The sequence below is a fragment of the Ovis canadensis genome, chromosome 1, assembly GCF_042477335.2.
Source record: "Ovis canadensis isolate MfBH-ARS-UI-01 breed Bighorn chromosome 1, ARS-UI_OviCan_v2, whole genome shotgun sequence".
NCBI lineage: Eukaryota > Metazoa > Chordata > Mammalia > Artiodactyla > Bovidae > Ovis > Ovis canadensis.
Genome location: NC_091245.1, coordinates 266,448,872 through 266,467,088, shown reverse-complemented (window position 1 = coordinate 266,467,088; position 18,217 = coordinate 266,448,872). Strand labels below are relative to the sequence as shown.

The 18,217-nt window shown below is 52.7% G+C and overlaps 1 protein-coding gene across 4 annotated transcripts; it reads right to left on the bottom strand.

Annotated features, from left to right (window-relative positions):
- Window positions 1–2,017: 2,017 nt before the first annotated feature.
- On the bottom strand, window positions 2,018–17,838 carry CRYAA (crystallin alpha A). 4 transcript variants are annotated; one of them, XM_069558174.1, is made up of 7 exons: window positions 17,632–17,838; window positions 7,368–7,615; window positions 6,097–6,938; window positions 5,635–5,819; window positions 4,874–5,156; window positions 3,609–3,731; window positions 2,018–2,728 (listed from the first exon to the last, which is right to left on the bottom strand). In XM_069558174.1, the coding sequence occupies exons 3-7, from the start codon at window positions 6,103–6,105 to the stop codon at window positions 2,519–2,521; spliced, it is 810 nt and encodes a 269-aa protein (XP_069414275.1). In that variant the 5' UTR covers window positions 6,106–6,938; window positions 7,368–7,615; window positions 17,632–17,838; the 3' UTR covers window positions 2,018–2,518. The 4 variants fall into 4 exon arrangements, with proteins under 4 accessions (XP_069414275.1, XP_069414959.1, XP_069415731.1 ...); XM_069558858.1 differs by having other exon boundaries at window positions 4,874–5,076; XM_069559630.1 differs by lacking the exon at window positions 17,632–17,838 and having other exon boundaries at window positions 4,874–5,076; window positions 6,829–6,938.
- Window positions 17,839–18,217: the final 379 nt, after the last annotated feature.

Here is an 18,217-nt window from a genome sequence, read left to right as displayed (position 1 = left end):
ATGTGGCCAGAGGTTCCCCAGGACAGGTGGGGGCCTGGCACCCACACAGATAATGCACTCCAGGCCTGTATCAGGTAGACAGACATGAACCTGAAGAAGGGAGCAGACAAATATCACAGACAGGGAGGCCTAAACAGCAGAAGTTCATCTTCTCACGGCCCTGGAGGCTGGAAACCTGAGCTCAAGGCTTGTGTCCTCTAGGGCCTCCCTCCTGGGCGTGTAGCCAGCCGGCGCCTCCCTGTGTTCCCAGGTGCTTGTCCTTCTGCACGCGTGTCTGTGTTCTAACCTCCTCTTCTTATAAGGACACTGGTCCCGTGGGGTTTGGAGTCACCCTTACAACCTCATTTAACTTCATCACCCTTTCAAAGACCCTCGTCTCCAAAACGGGCTCCCCAGGCGGCACTAATGGTAAAGAATCTGCCTACCAATGCAAGGGACATAAGAGACCCAGGTTCGATCCCTGGGTTGGGAAGATCCCCTGGAGGAGGAAATGGCAACCCACTCTAGTATTCTTGCCTGGAGAATCTCCATGGAGAGGACCCTGGCGGGCTACGGTCCATAGGGTGGCAAAGAGTCGGACATGACTGAGCAAGTGAACAAGGATGTCTCTAGAAGAGTCACCTTCTGAGATGCTGGCGTGAGGACTTCCAGATGGAGACTAGGGGCTCACAGCTCAGCCCGTGACCAGGCTGGGAAGGAACCACAGTGAACACAAGAGCAGCGGCCTTCAGTGACAGCTCTGTCCTGGCTGCAGCCAGACCCACAGACCCAGGCCCTGTAGACCCGAGCAGTAGAGGCCAGTGTGCACAGAGGCGCCTTCTGGGGGTATCCGAGAGGAGCAGGGAGCCTCAGAGACTCTGATTTTCCTAAATACCTGCCACCTCCAAAGATACTCTCCCCAGACCCCAGGGGCAGTGGCCATTTGCACCAGTTACACAGGGTTCCCCCTTCTCCACGGATGTGGGTGCAAAGGCAGGAGGGGGGCAGGGGGCTTCCTATTGGAAGGACGGGGCAGGTAGGGGTGGGAAGAGCCTGGAGGAACTCCCACAGAGAGAGGACCCTTCTGTAGACAGGGGCCAGACCTAGAGAAATGCCAGGCCACAAGGGCACGCGCGTGTGTGTGTGTGTTTCACTGCTTTCCACTGAAAACCCCCGAACAGCAGCTGTTTCCCTGTGTTGCTCAGGGTCACTTCTGGAAGTTCTCCCACATGTGCTCCCCTCTTGGTGTCATTTCTCCAGAAGGAAGAACATGGACACCACCCCGAGGACCATCCCACTGACCCCATCAGGCTGCCCAGGGCCCCCAGCCTCTGCTCCCCAGACAGGGACACCTCCGACCCGGGCGTCTGCCTGCTTTCTGCTCCCAAAAGCCACATCTAGCCCCACCGGTCTCTCCCTGGTCACCGTGCTGCTGGCAGGGCCCCTGGCTGAGCCCCCTGCCAGCTCCCCAGTGGAGGCTGCTGGCCTCCTAGTCTCTTCCTGTCTCAGGGGAGTCTGGGCAGACAGGCAGAAAGCCACCCCTCTGGGTGAGGGACACAGCCCTAGTCACCAGAAGCCCCCCGAGGGCCCCGTGACTGCTCCAGGAAGGGAGTGGCAGAGCGAAGGGGGCACCTCCCACACAGATGCCCAGGGCGTGGTGCCTAGGAGAACGGACACTTCTGACTGCCTGCCCTCCTCCCTTAGGGAGCGAAACCGCAAGGGAGCCTGGACGGGATGATGAGGCCTCACTTGGCAACCCAGTTTGCACGCAGGTTAGAGAGGGGACCTCAGGTGCTCTCCCTCCCATGTCCCCTGCCCCGCCTCCTTCCAACCCTGCATAGCTGAGGTCAAGGGGCGCACTGGTCTGGGAGCCGGGGATGAACTACCTGGTCACTCAGACCAGGGTTGAACAGAGACAGGTGGACCCAGCCTCCCCTCCCCCTCACCTCCCAACCCAACGACAAGCCCCGTCTCGCCTTCTCCACTGCTCCCCGACCCCCTCGACCCCGGACAGATGGCACCACTACCACATTGCAAGTTGCTTCTGTCACCTGCTCTTTATTGATTGCCACGGGCTGCCTTCCCATGGGTGACCAGGTGCCCCAAAAGCGGCACTACAGAGAGGAGGGTTGAGGGAAGGGGGTCTGAGAGGCCAGGCGCAGGGGAACCCCCACCAGATGGACCTCATGAGAGCGCCTGCCACCCGGGGCCGCGACCACCCGGCTGGGCCTGGAGAGCAGAGGCCACCCAGAGATGGCTCGGAGAGGGGTGCTCTCTGACCTCCACGGCAGAAGCTGTGATGGCAACCACTTCCCCCGAGGGGCTGGTGCTGGGACCCGGGTCACTCTGAGGCCTCCGCACCACAGGCTGGGGCCCTGGGCCCTCCCGGCTACTCTCTCAAACCCTCAAGCCCTCGGAGAAGAGGAAAAGGAACTGGAGAAGGGGGAAGCAGAGGGAGACGGATGCCCCACTTTCTAGGGTCCCCTAGATGGGTGGGTGCGGGGGCCGCAGAGGGTGGCAGCCAAGGCCGAGGCCGAGCTTAGGATGAGGGCGCAGAGCTGGGCTTCTCCTCCCGGGACACGGGGATGGCCCGCTCGCTGTGGCCGGCGTCCACGCCAGATGGGACCTTGGGGCCAGAGAAGGTCAGCATGCCGTCCGCGGACAGGGAGCAGGAGAGTGCGGACTGGTCCACGTTGGAAGGCAGGCGGTAGCGGCGGTGGAACTCGCGGGAGATGTAGCCATGGTCATCCTGGGGACGGGGAGGGCACGGTCAGAGGCCCTGCAGCCGCCGGCAGCCCCCGGCCCCCGTGGAGGAGGCCCAGGCTGCACAAGGTCAAACCCACAATGCTCTCCCGGGCGGTGGGCGGTGGGTGCTGGGCCGTGCCCAGAGCCCTGGACCTCCCTGCATGAGATCTGGGCCTGCCTGGGGCTCCTCTCACTAATTTCATTCCAATATCTCGTGAATGGTCCTGCCCTGGCTCTGCCCTCAAGTCCAACTTCCCCTTCACCTGGCCCCAAGACCATCTGGGCTCAGGTCCCTGCCGTCCGTCTAACTGGAAAGCCACACCTGGACACTCCCATCTCCTGGTGCCCTGGCCCAGCTCCCCTACCCTCCAGGTGTAGACTCAGAGCCCCAGGGGAGTGTCCCAGCTTGTCCCTAGGGCCCCAGGAGGGGAGGACAGCAGATGGGTGGGGTCTGTCCCCCAAGTCCAGATCCCCCACCACTAGAGAAGCCCTGGTCTCCGACCTGTCCTGGCTGGGGTCCACCCTGAGCCAGGCTGTGCCCCTGCCGCCGAGACAATGGGCACCAGGCACCTGGGCTCCAATGAGAGTCATTGGCTGCACCATCCCCCCAAGTGAGACTGGTGTGAAAGCCTGCCTGGCTAGGAGCTCACCCCTCGGTGCAGCGTCTCCTGGGGTCTTTCCTAATCCCACCCCGTCACCCAGGATTCTGGACACAGCCAGGGAAGCCAAGCAGTGCCCGAGTAGGGATCCTCTCAGGTTCCCCCGGCCATGCTGCCCTGGCCTGTGGAGCGCTCAGGAGCAGCCTCCCGGTCGCCGGGGTCGGCCAAGGTCTGGGGGCCGTGGTCCTGCCTCTCGGCCGAGGCTGCAGCAGGTCCCAGGCTCACCTGCCGCTCGTTGTGCTTGCCATGGATCTCCACGAAGTCCTCCTGCACCTTCACCGTCAGGTCTTCGGGAGAGAAGTGCTTCACATCCAGGAAGATGACAAACTTGTCCCGGTCGGATCGGACCTGAAACAAAGCACCCGTGTGGGTCCCGTGGAGCTGCGGCTCAGGGACAGGGGCTGGCTGGAGCGGCTGGAGCTGGGTGGCCGGGGCTTGGTCCCGGGTTATTGGAACAGAAAGTACCATCCAGGCTCTGACCGCTCCCTCTGAGTGCCCGAAGACAAGGGCACCCGGGACTCAGGAGCGAGTGGACACTCGGCCAACAGCCAGAACCTCAGAGGCCTGCTGTCTGCCTAACTGGTGAGGGGTTGAGTAGCCTGTTATAGATTGGTGGGTTATGGTTGTAGGGCTGGTTATGGCTTAGTTGCTGGCTTATTGGCAGGTTATGGGTTGGTTGACTAGCCGGTTATGGTTGTGGACTGGTTATGGTTTGTTCAGATGGCCAGTGAGACCAAGCATCTGGCCCCTGCCCGCCTCTCCATCAACAGCCTGGGGCCCTGTCTCTGCACGTGGACAGATGTTCCCAGTGCTCTGCGCAGACCACCCAGCTCCTCACACACTCCCCCTTCACTCCTCGGAGTGGTCAGCCTTGCACCAGCTCTGGGCAGGTCTCTGTGTTTCAGGTACTGGTGAGACCCGGCACCCCCAGAGAGCTGGACCCTGTGGAGGGAAGGCCCGTGGGCCTCCTTGTCTGCCCTCAGGGGGCTGGCCTTGGGTGGCTGGGCAAACTCTGCAGCTCTAGCCACAGACGGCTACAGACGGAAGGCCTCCGACCCGACCTCGGACAGCACAGCCCACCCCAGGTATCCAGCCGGAGAGCAAGCACAGCCTCGGAGCATGAAGCTTGGCCTTCCATCACCCATGCCCCAGTGGCACTGTTCTTGGGGACCCTAGATGACGGTGGGGACCTCACCAACCACATACAGGTCATAAGTGGAGGGCAGGAGGCATAAACTGGGTGGGCTCCTCTTCCCACCACCCCAGAGGCACAGAGTCTCTGTCGGGAGGACGGCCTGCCTGGCCTCTGCATCCAGGGGGAACGAGATGGGGCAAGAAGGGAAAGTGGCCCCACGGCCCTCACCACCTGCTTCACGAGACACGATGGGAGCACTTGGAGCAAGGGTGCCCCCGCCGGCCCTCAGAAGCCCCTGTCTCCTATCCGGCCCACCCCACGGCCTCAGCAGGGAACAGCGTGCCCGCAGTCTCACCTCAGAGATGCCGGAGTCCAGCACGGTGCGGAAGAGGGACTGGCGGTAATAGGGGCTGATGGTGGAGGACAGGAAGGGCAGCAGGTCGTACTCGAAGAGGCCCTCGCCGAAGAACTGGTCGAACAGCCGGCTGGGGTAGAAGGGGCCCAGGGTGCGTTTGAACCAGGGGTGCTGAATGGCGATATCCATGGTGGGCAGCGGCTCTGTGGGCACCCGGGGAGAGGAGATGGTCAGAGCAGGGCCTGTGGGGCAGCGCACTGAGGAGCTGGGACGCGGGGCCTGCCTATATACACCGGGGCAGAAAGGAGGCATTAGAGGGATTTGTCTGGAAAGCGCGAGCTCAGGAGGCAGGCCGCCCAGTCAGCAGAATCGTGGGCCGGCCAGGCTGAGCGCCCACCTCGCCCAGCCCTGGCTGCAGCGCTGACCAGCTGGAGCTCCCTACGCCAGGAGGATGGGGCCCCCAGGGAGTTTCTCTGTGGGCAGCTCTGTGTCCCCCATGCTTTCCCAGGTGTACAGGGAAGACTCTCCTCTCCCTTCCCCCAGGGAAGGGTCTGTGTGCTAGGGACAGTGCCCCTCTCTGCACACATGGTCCCCTGTGATCCCACGGCTGCCCCCCACGTGGGAGCTCGTACCGCTGCTTCACAGACAAGCAAACAGTTACCCAAGCAGTCTCCCAGCCCCACAGCCACCAGGTTTGGCTGCATTTCTTTAAGACAGAAATACCTCCCTTACATCTTGGTGATTTCAAATATGATGCATACTTGTAAAAACCTTGGGAAGGACAAAAAGTGCAGCTCAGAAGCTGGAAAGAGCCTGTGACTCCAGCACCAGGGAGGCCTGTCATGGCGTCTGTGTGCATCCAGGAGGGGAGGCAGGTTTGCTTTGACAAACAGAAACCGCGTGTGCAGGAGTCTCCTCTGGACACCATCCCTGCAAACCTCAAGGCCTGGGAATAAACAGAGACAGGGTCCTTCAAGCAGGTGCCCTGCCCCTGTGCAGGTGTGTGACTGGTCTACCCATCCAACTAAGGCACTCCAGGGAGACCCACCACAATCAGGTCACCCCTGGCTTTAAGGCTTTCATACTTCTTAGTAGCCTGGCCTCTGGGAGCCCTATACTAACGTACCACCCCCCTCTCCACCCACAGCACAATAGAGAGCCATTTCCACGCCCTACCCCAGCCAGCTTTCTCATGCATAGTCCAGGCGGCAAGACTTATTCACCCAGCACATCTTCGGGTCCTCACGCAGTTCCTTGTATACTTAGTCACTCAGTCACATCCAACTCTGTTGTGACCCTTTGGACTGCAGCCTGCCAGGCTCCTCTGTCCATGGGATTCTCCGGGCAAGAATACTGGAGTGGATCCTCCTCAAAGGGATCTTCCCGACTCAGGGACTGAACCCTCATCTCCCATGTCTCCTGCGTCACAGGCAGATTCTTCACCCGCTGAGCTATCAGGGATGGCTTCTTGCAGAGCCCTTGGGTACCATTCAAGGCCAAGATGACAGCACCATATTGGTTTCCAGCAGCTGCTATAACTACTAAAAAGGATTATTCCACAACAAAGGCTTTTTGGACAGTTGGAGTATGGTGACCTTGAAAAGACTACGAACTTGGTGGCTGAAACAGCATAAACGTACCACCATGTGGGTTGGAGACCAAAAGCCCACCTTTGTCTCTCTGGGCTCAGATCCATATCAGCAGGGCTGGTCCCTCCTGGGGATCATCCCCCCTCTTACAGTCTGCTGTTTAAGGAACCTAATTTCCCTGCTTGCCACATAGGGTGACACAGTCTCGGGTTCTGGAATCCCCCCGCTGCAGCGAGGGTTGGGGAGAGCTGGGAGCCTCCCTTGGGGCATCCATTGCAGGGACGCTTAGCTCAGAAAAGTCCTGCCAATCACAGCCAAGACAAGCTCCTGTCACTCAGAGACACCACCTGGTTCATGTCGACTCACATCTCAGGCCTGAACAACTTCCTCTCCGGTTTGCCAGCCTCACCTATTGGCCAAAACCGTGGGTCAGACGTGCTGCAGCAGGTGGCCCAGCCTGGCTGAGCAAAGTGGACCTGGGGATAGATGAAGGGTGGCAGAGGAAGGCAATGGGCACCAATGTTTCCAGCTCACCTGTGCAGCTTCTCCTGCTCACACTTGGCCTCTCACACACAGCCCCTCCCACCCTGGATTCTGGGAAAACAAGACCCTTTTTATCCAGGTCTGGGTTCCTCCTTGAATTCACAGCTGTGTGCTAAGGGGTGCGCTGTGTGTGTGTGCAGAGATTTATTAAAACAATAACAAACCACCTAAAATCTGTTCTGATTATGCAGGTGCAAAATACACCTCTTCTGTTAATCTACCTAATACTCTGGTTGGTTCTTGGGACTTCCCTGATGGTCCCAGGTTTACGACTTCATCTCCCGATGCAGGGGGTACAGGTTTCTTCCCTAGTCAGGGAACTAAAGCGGCTTCCCAGGGGGCGCTAGAGGTAAAGAACCCACCTGCCAATGACGCAAGAGACGCGTGTTCGGTTCCTGGGTTGAGACGATCCCCTGGAAGAGGGCATGGCAATCCTCTCCAGTATTCTTGCCTGCAGAATCCTATGGACAGAGGCGCCCAGCAGGCTATGGTTCATGGGATCGCAGAGCTGGACACGACAACTAATTTAGCACACACGTGGGAAGCTAGGTAAGCTAGCACACAGGCAGGAAGCTAAGATCCCACATACCTCCGGGTCAAAAACCAAAACCTAAAACAGAAACAACATTGTAACAAATTCAGTAAAGACTTCAAAAATGGTCCTAGTCAAAATAAATCTTAAGAAAAAAAGATGTAGTTGGCCTATTTATTGGTGGTAGGAACACCTTTAAAGCTGCTGTGAAAGACGAATTAGCAACTAGTGAGCGGTGGCTCCCAGGGAAGCACAGGGTCAGGGTTCTTCCAGCCTCTGGCCACAACAGTTTTATCAGCCAATCAATACTTGAGCTTGTTTGGTGTGTGTTTCTAAGTAAAGACAGCTGATTTCATGCGTGTTGTTGATTCACTAACACTGAGCTCCCGCCTGCAGCCCCATAACTCAGTCCTGTAACCAAGCTCCTCTGTGACACCCTACTTTCTCTGGAGGTCACAGCCCAGCCTTCTGAACTTGGGACCCAAGACAGCATTCCCACTGTGCTTGGGCCATGAGAAAAGCAAAACCACCAGGAAAAAGCACAAACATGTGAAAAACCTGGCACTCAACTGGCCTGGAAAGGAGGCTGGTTTGCAGCACGAGCTGAAACAAGCAGGCAGAGTTGTCCTGTCGCCCTCGGCTGAGGACGTGTGTGTCCGGCCACTCAGATTCTCCACCTCATCTGCTCTGCTCAGTGAGTGACTGTGAAAAGGGCCATGAGAATTGATTCGGGGTCAAAAATAAATGTCAGAGAGTAGATGATACAGACTGACTTGCATCCCCGCAAATTCCTGTGTTGAGGTCCCAACCCCCAGCACTTAGAACGTGAGCTTATTTACAGACAAAGCCTTTAAATAGGTGATCAAGCTAAGATAGATCAGCCTGTGAGGATGCGTCCTGGCCTGATACACTGGTGTCCTCGTGAAAAGAGGGACAAAGACACAGACACACCGGGGAGGACCTCATCCCCTAGGCTGGTGTCCTTACAAGGGGAAGACACCAGCGGTCCACAAGCACGTGAAACACCCTGTGAAGACACAGCAGGAGACAGCCTCTCCACGCCAGGCGGGGAGGCCTCAGGGGTCCCGCCCGTCTGCACCTCGCTGTGGCTGCCAGCATCCAGACTGAGAAATCATTCCTGCCTTGTAACCACCCATGTGCAGCTCTGCATTGCGGAAGCCAGAGCACCTAACACGGGAGACCCGTCCTCAAACATGAAATCCACAAATACACAGAGGGCCTGCATGTGTGTAAGTTTCACATCTGAAGAGTTCTTTTATCTTCAGTCAGTTCAGTTCCATCGCTTAGTCGTGTCCGACTCTTTGCGACCCCATGAATTGCAGCACGCCAGGCCTCCCTGTCCATCACCAACTCCCGGAGTTCACTCAGACTCACGTCCATTGAGTCAGTGATGCCATCCAGCCATCTCATCCTCTGTCATCCCCTTCTCCTCCTTCCCTCAATCCTTCCCAGCATCAGAGTCTTTTCCAATGAGTCAACTCTAAACATTTGCTGGGACTTCCCAGGAGGTGCTCATGGTAAAGAACCCGTGTGCCAGGCAAGAGGCCTAAGAGATGCAGGTTAGATCCCTGGGTTGGGAAGATGCCCTGGAGGAGGGCATGGCAACCCACTCCAGTATCCTTGCCTGGAGAATCCCACGGACAGAGGAGACTGATGGGGCTGCAGTCCATGGAGTCACAAAGAGTCCGACACGACTGATCGACTGAGCATGCAAACGTTTGGAAGTGGTGATCACCCGGAGGACCCTCAGTGACACGGCTAGCCCAAAGCTGGCAGATTCCACTCCGTGTTTCTGTTCTGCAGCCAGTTTCCAAGGTCAGGAACCACTAAGGCTCCCAGGGCAGTTCTCACCTCTGGCCTCTGTGATGCAACTTCTGTGCTTAAACACAGGACTTTTAGATCGGCAGTGACAGCCCATGGAAAGCCTCAGAGTTACCCTCGTTCTGTCATTCTGTGCGACTTCTCAGCACTTTAGTTCCTATTGTTTAATCACTAAGTCATGTCCAACTCTCTTGCGACCCCAGGGACTATAGCCCATCAGGCTCCTCTGTCCATAGATTTCCCAGGCAAGGATGCTGGAGTGGGTTGCCATTTCCTTCTCCAGGGAATCTTCCAGACCCAGGGATCAAACCTATGTCTCCTGCTTGGCAGGTGGGTTCTTTACCACTGAGCCACCGGGGAGTGCCTTGGCATTTTTGCTGCATGTTTAACAAGCTGTGAAATGGCACACAGACTGTTACACGTGATGCTTTAGTGCAAACAGATTTGGACACTGATTTAAGATTGAAATATATTCTATTTTATGGTTAATTGTTTGTTTTAAAAAACAAATCAGGAAACTCATGCTTATCCATGATTATTCTCTGATTACACTGGAAATAACTGTGCTCTGTGGACAAGGGAGGGTTCCCAAAGTGGCCTCCGGGGTTAAATGCATAGGCACACCACTGGCCTGGGCTCCTCTGGGCACCCTACTGGCAACCCAGGGGCCTTCTGCAGCTTGCAAGAGTGGCATGGGCCCCACGGCTTTCCAGGGAAGACCTGAAGTCCACCCCACATGCGTCCCCTCAGGAGTTCTCAGAAAGGCCTTGAGTGGAGCCCTTTGGCCGGGACCCCGGCCCTGCCTCTGGGAGTCCCAAGCTGTAACCTGCCTGGTCACCAGCAGCCTTGGGAACCCTGGGGGGAGATGATGCTCTAAGCATCCACGCCAAGATGTTGCAAGCGTGAGGTGCCAGCCTCTGTGTGCCAAACAGTGACACGGCAGTGGGTAAACCCACCCAGGGCAGCGGCTCCTGCCCCTCAGCCCTTAGAGGTCAAGCTTGAGCTCTGAGGACCACACAGCCTCATGGACGACCCTGGGGGACGCAGCACCCCAACACTGTCCTTTTATTACTCCCAGGAACAAAAGCAGACTATTGACAGGAGGTGTTTTTCAAGAAGGTCTGTGTGAACTAAGCTTTTAGAAGAGGACCAATGAACCCTGTGATGTTCTTTCTATTTTAAATGGCATTTTTATTATAAAAGTGGTCCGTTGCCCTTGTTCAGAATTTGGACAAATCCAATAATCTAAGAGTTGGGGGAAAACCCGTCATCCTACCGAACCCTGAGTGTTTAGTCTTGGCTGCCTCAGAGGAAGGGTGAGTCTTCCCCATTCTATTCATTGGGCTGTTTATCGGGGTCCTGGGCACCGACCACAAAGCGGTGCCCAAGAAAAGTGGAGCCACAACACCCCAGCAATGTGCTCCTGAGACCAGCGGGGCCGCCAGGCTGAGGACACACAGCGAGGAGGTGTCCTGGGGGCACAGCCACCTTGGTCTCTGTCACAAAAACACCCCCGCAGGCCTGTGCAGGGACCCCTGCCCTTGAGCTGAGCGTTCAGCCAGGCCATCCCAGCCAGGACCCTGATCTGTGCAAATCCCTAGCGACCAGACAGCTGTGTTCCCAGGCCCCTGGCCCTCCGGCCTGTCCTCAGACCCCAACAGAGGTCTTCCCACCCAGCCCAGCCATGGAGGCTGCAAGGCCGTAGAGCCAACCCCAAGGCCACCCCAGTACCGACGAGGGAGCAGATGCCATCACAGCTGTGCCTGTCTGCCTCCTGGGCCAGGGCTGGCCCTGGAGCCCCACCCGGAAAGGAAGGACCAGGCTCATGGAGGGCCAGGGCGGGGGCAGGCAGGAAGCCGTGGTCCTCAGGCTCCCGAGGGTATGCCTCTGTGTGTGTCTGCTGAGGGAGTGCATGTGTGTGCCTGTATGCGTGTGTGTGTCTCTGTGTGTGTGTATGGGGGAGTGCTTGTATGGTGTGTCTGTTTTCTATGTGTGTATGTGCATGTATGTGTGTGTGTCTATATGGGGGCGTGCACATGTAGGGTATGTGTGTCTGTGTGTCCATGCAAGTGCTTGTACATATGTCTTTTTGTATATGTGTTCGTGTGTACCTCTGTGTGTATGTATGTGTGTGTGTGTCTGTACAAGGGGGTGCCCATGTTAAGGGGTGTGTGTGTAGTGTGTGTGTTTAGGGGAGCATGAGCCACAGTCCCCAACATCATCTCTCTAACATCTGAACAAATCGGGACCCGTCAGGAGTTTGGGGCCGGACCCTGGCAAAGCCCTGCGTCGGCAGGAAGTGGGGCCTTGAGGGTGATCCCAGGCATTGTTTCTGCAGCGCTTAAGCCTGCTCTCAGCAGTTTTGCATCCCGCTGCCCCAGCTGAATGTCAGCCCTTCCCACACAAAGGCTGGTATTTGCTTTATTCACAGCATTCCCGGACGTCAGCAGTCTGCAGGCGTGTTCACAAATCCCCGGGCACCCTGATTTTCCACTCCGGGGCCCAGCGGGGCTCACCCACAGATGTGCCCCGTGCAGGCCAACAGGCAGTGCTGGGGGTCAGTGGGCTCAGCCCTCACTCACCCTGACTCTCTGTGAGGCCGGTGGGCTGCAGAGGCAGCCCCCTGCCCACCCCTGCAGCCCAGGGAGGGAGGGCAAGTCTGACCATCCTGCACCAGCCCCTTGCAGGTCGTGCTTGGCCCTGGCAAGACATACACTTTTGCCCACAACACTTCGCATTTTCAGTAATTTTTGTCATGTGAGTAAAGTGCTTTCGAATGCAGTTTTTTGTTGTTGTTGTTACAAATGTTTTCATATATCTAAAATGTCGAAAAAATGGTACAATGACCCCAGGTACTTATCAACCAGATTCAGCAATGATGGTGAGTGTGGTCCCACTTGATTCATCTTCTCTTTTCTTTCCTGAAGTATTTTCAAGCAAAGCCCAGACCGCCTGTCATTCCACCCTTACGTGAGTCCCTGCTTCTCTTTTTCTCTCTATATTCCAATACATGGAATGTAGTTGCTTTGCAGTGCCTGTTACTTTCTGCTGTACAGCAAAGTGAATCGGCTATGTGTACACATGTATCCCCTCTTCCTAGAATCTCCTTCCTGTTTAGGTCACCACAGAACATTGAGTAGAATTCCTTGTGTTACACAGCAGGATCTCCTTAGTTATGTGCGTTATACATAGAGTGCATATACGTCAATCCCAGTCCCCCATTTCATCCCATGCCTCACCTTCCCTCTTGGTATCTATATGTCTGTTCTCTATATCTGTGTCTCTATTTCTGTTTTGCAGATAAGTTCATCTACACTATTTTTCCGTATGGACTTCCCTGGTGGCTCAGAGGTTAAAGCGTCTGCCTCCAATGCAGGAGACACGGGTTTGATCCCTGTGTTGGGAAGATGCCCTGGAGAAGGAAATGGTAACCCACTCCAGTATTCTTGCCTGGAGAATCCCATGGATGGAGAAGCCTGGTAGGCTACAGTCCACGGGGTAGCAAAGAGTCAGACACGACTGAGTGACTTCACTTCACTTCATACTATTTTTTCTAGATTCCATGGTCTTATGGAATTCAGTTCAGTTCAGTCACTCTGTCATGTCTGACTCTTTGCAACCCCATGGACTGCAGCACGCCAGGCTTCCCTGTCCATCACCAACTCCCAGAGCTTGTTCAAACTCATATCCATCGAGTCAGTGATGCCATCCAACTATCTCATCCTCTGTTGTCCCCTTCTCCTCCTGCCTTCAATCTTTCTCAGCATCAGGGTTTTTTCCAATGAGTCAGTTCTTTCCATCAGGTGGCCAAAGTATTCAAACTCCAGCTTTAGCATCAGTCCTTCCAATGAATATTCAGGACTGATTTCCTTTAGGATGGACTGGTTGGATCTCCTTGCAGTCCAAGGGACTCTCAAGAGTCTTCTCCAGCACCACAGTTCAAAAGCATCAGTTCTTCAGTGCTCAGCTTTCTTTATGGTCCAACTCTTACATCTATACATGGCTACTGGAAAAACCATAGTTTTGACTAGACAGACCTTTGTGAGCAAAGTAATGTCTTTTTAATATGTTGTCTAGATTGGTCATAGCTTTTCTTCCAAGGAGCAAACATCTTTAAATTTCATGGCTGTAGTCACCATCTGCAGTGATTTTAGAGCCCAAGAAAACAAAGTCTCTCACTGTTTCCACTGTTTCCCCATCTATTTGTCAAGAAGTGATGGGACCAGATGCCATGATCTTAGTTTTTTGAATGTTGAGTTTTAATCTAAGTTTTTCACTCTCCTCTTTCACTTTCATCAAGAAAGCTGTTTAGTTCCTCTTGGCTTTCGGCCATAAGGGTGGTGTCATCTGCATATCTGAGGTTATTGATATTTCTCCTCTCAACCTTGATTTCAGCTTCTGAGTCATCCAGTCTGGCATCTCGCATGATGTACTCTACATAGAAATTAAATAAACAGGTTGACAATATACAGCCTTAACATACTCCTTTCCCAATTTGGAACCAGTCTGTTGTTCCATGTCCAGTACTAACTGTTGCTTGGAGAAGGGAATGGCAAACTACTTCACTATTCTTGCCTTGAGAACCCCATGAACAGTATGAAAAGGAAAAAGATATGACACTGAAAGATGAACTCCCCAGGTTAGTAAGTGCCCAATTTGCCACTAGAGAAGTGTGGAGAAATAACTCCAGAAAGACGGAGTCAAAGCAAAAACAATGCACAGTTGTGTATGTGACTGGTAATGGAAGTAAAGTCCAATGCTGTAAATAAAAATATCGCGTAGGAACCTGGAATGTTAGGTCCATGAATCATGGCAAATTAGAAGTGGTCAAACAGGAGATGGCAAGAGTGAGCATTGACATTTTAGGAATCACTAAACTAAAATGGGCTGGAATGCACAAATTTAATTCAGATAACCATTATATCTACACTGTGGGCAAGAATTCCTTAGAAGAAATGGAATAGCCCTTATAGTCAAAAAAAGAGTCTGAAATGCAGTACTTGGGTGCAATCTCAAAAGCGACAGAATGATCTCTGTTCATTTCCAAGGCAAACCATTCAGTAATCCAAGTTTATGTCCCAACCACTAATGTCAAAGAAGCTGAAGCTGAATGGTTCTAGGAGGACCTTTTAGAACTAACACCAACATATGTCATTGTCATCATAGGGGACTGGAATGCAAAAGTAGGAAGTCAAGAAACACCTGGAGTAACAGGCAATTTTGGTCTTGGAAAACAAAATGAAGCAGGGCAAAGGCTAAGAGTTTTGTCAAGAGAACACACTGGCTCTTTCAAACACCCTCTTCCAACCACACAAGAGATGACTCTACATATGGACATCATCAGATGGTCAATACCAAAATCAGACTGATTATATTCTTTGCAGCCAAAAGTGGAAAAACTCTATAGAGTCAGCAAAAACAAGACTGGGTGCTGACTGTGGCTCAGATCATCAAGTCTTTATAGCCAAATTCAGACTTAAACTGGAGAAAGTAGGGAAAACCACTAGACCATTCAGATATGACCTAAACCAAATTGCTTACAATTCTACAGTGGAAGTGAGAAATAGATTTAAGGGACTAGATCTGATAGAGTGCCTGAAGAACTATGGAGAGAGGTTCATAACATTGTACAGGAGGCGGGGATCAAAACCATCCCCAAGAAGCAGAAATGCAAAAAGGCAAAATGATTATCTGAGAAGGCCTTACAAATAGCTGAGCAAAGAAGAAAAGGGGAAGGCAAAGGAGAAAAGGAAAGATATACCCATCTGAATGCAGAGTTCCAAAGAATAGCAGGGAGAGATGAGAAAGCCTTCCTCAGTGATCAATGCAAAGAAATAAAGGAAAATAATAGAATGGGAAAGACTAGAGATCTCTTCAAGAAAATTAGACATACCAAGGGAAATTTTCATGCAAAGATGGGCTCAATAAAGGACAGAAATGGTATGGACCTAACAGAAGCAGAAGATATTAAGAAGAGGTGGCAAGAATACACAGAAGAACTATACAAAAAAGATCTTCATGACCCAGATAACCATGATGCTGTGACCACTCACCTAAAGCCAAACAACCTGGAGTCTGAAGTCAAGTGAGCCTTAGGAAGCATCACTACAAACAAAGCTAGTGGAGGTGATGGAATTCCAGTTGAGCTATTTCAAATCCTGAAAGATGATGCTATCAAAGTGCTGCACTCAATATGCCAGCAAATTTGGAGGACTCAGCAGTGGCCACAGGACTGGAAAAGGTCAGTTTTCATTCCAATCCCAAAGAATGCTCAAACTACTGCACAATTGCACTCGTCTCACATGCTAGTAAAGTAATGCTCAAAATTCTCCAAGCCAGGCTTCAACAGGACATGATCCGTGAACTTCCAGATGTTCAAGCTGGATTTGGAAAAGGCAGAGGAACCAGAGATCAAATTGCCAACATCCGTTGGATCATGGAAAAATCAAGAGAGTTCCAGAAAAACGTCTATTTCTGATTTATTGACTATACCAAAGCCTTTGACTGTGAGGATCACAACAAACTGTGGAAAATTCTTCAAGAGATGGGAATACCGGACCACCTTACCTGCCTCCTGAGAAATCTGTATGCAGGTCAGGAAGCAACAGTTAGAACTGGACATGGAACAACAGACTGGTTCCAAATTGGGTAAGAAATACGTCAAGGCTGTATATTGCCACCCTGCTTATCTAACTTCTATGCATAATACATCATGTGAAATGTCAGGCTGGATGAAGCAGAAGCTGGAATCAAGATTGCCAGAAGAAATATCAGCAACCTTAGATTTGCAGATGATACACCCTAATGGCAGAAACTGAAGAGGAACTAAAGAGCCTCTTGAGGAAAGTGAAAAAACTGGCTGAAAACTCGACATTGAAAAAACTAAGGTCATGGCATCCAGTCCCATCACTTCATGGTAAATAGATGGGGAAACAATGGGAACAGTGAGAGGCTTTATTTTCTTGGGCTCCAAAATCACTGCAGATGGTGACTGCTGTCATGAAATTTAAAGATGTTTGCTCCTTGGAAGAAGAGCTATGACCAGCCTAAACAGCATATTAAAAAGCAGAGACATCACTTTGCCTACAAAGGTTTGTCTAGTCAAAACTATGGTTTTTCCAGTAGTCATGTATGGATGTGAAAGCTGGATTATAAAGAAAGCTAAGCACTGAAGAATGGATGCTTTTGAACTGTGGTGCTGGAGAAGACTCTTGAGAGTCCCTTGGACTGCAAGGAGATCAAACCAGTCCATCCTAAAGGAAATCAGTCCTGAATAAATTGTTTGGAAGGACTGATGCTGAAGCTGAAGCTCCAATACTTTGGTCACCTGATGGGAAGAACTGATTCATTGGAAAAGACCCTGACGCTGTGGAAGATTGAAGGCAGGGTGAAAATGGGACGACAGAGGATGAGATAGTTGGATGGCATCAGCGACTCGATGAACATGAGTTTGAGCAAGCTACGGGAGATGGTGATGGACAGGGAAGCCTGGCGTGCTGCAGTCCTTGAGGTCGCAAAATGTCAGACAGGACTGAACGACTGAACTGCCTGACTGAATGACCACCGCAGGAGCACAGAACTGGGCGGAGCCTTCTCTCTGCCTAAACGCGGGAGAATAGCGCCCCCTCGTGTCCACTGCCTCTGGGAGCTGGGAGCCAGCTGGGAGTTTCCACTCCCTTCCCATCAAACGTGCAGCCCCAGCTGCAGCAAAAACCTGAATTTGACGTCTGTTCCTGACTCCTGACTGCTGCCTGGTAGATACACCCACAACCACTGACATACACACACTACTACATGTGAAATAGATGAGAAATAAGGACCTACCGCATAACCCAGGAAACTCTACTCAATACTCTATAAAGACCAAAATGGGAAAAGAATCTAAACACGAGTGAATGTGTGTGTACATGCATATGTACAGCTGATTCTCTTTGCTGTACACCTGAAACTAACACAACGCTATAAACCAACTATACTCCAATAAAAATATTTTAGTAAAATAAAAACTGGTTTTCAGAATTTCCAGAAATTATAAATAAATAAATACACCCACAACTTTCACACCATCACTCAAGATTTGACACATCTGAAACCAGCTTACAACAGCTGCCAGATGGAAAGAGCTCCAAGTTTACAGAACTACAGTCCTCCCGTCTGACGCAGCCATTGCACCTGCAGGAAGGTATCCCCTCGTCTGATGCAGCCGTTTCACCTGCAGGAAGGTATCCCCCCATCTGATGCAGCCGTTTCACCTGTGGGAAGGCATCCTCCCGTCTGATGCAGCCGTTTCATCTGCAGGAAGGCATCCTACAATGTGTGTTTAATGGCTTCACAGACGTTGAGCAGCCTGGGCCCCAGGTTACCTGGTCCAGCTGTGTTTGTGACAACAGACGTGGTCGCTGGATAAAGGCACCCCACAGGAGGGTAGGTGCCCTGAGCTCCACTGTCCGGGACATTCTGAAACCACCCGAAAAATTAGGAAGTATGCACTCCCACACCACCAGCAGCACATGCGCAAAGTGAAAAGTGGAGACAAGCCAAGTGTCCATAAGCGGGTGACAGATAAACAAAACGCAATCCATCCATCCAGTGGAAAGTTTCTCAGTCTCAAGAAGGACCAACAGATACATATATGACATGCATGGCTGAATCCCTTCGAGCTATTCACCTGAAAATATCACAACACTGTTACTCGGCTATACTCCGACACAAAATTAAAAGGTTTAAAAATTAATAAGTAAATATGCTACAAGGGGAAAAAATAAGCATGCGTGGCATATAACACAAGGAAGGACATTCTGACATCTGCTACAATGTGGATGAATCTTGAGGACATGA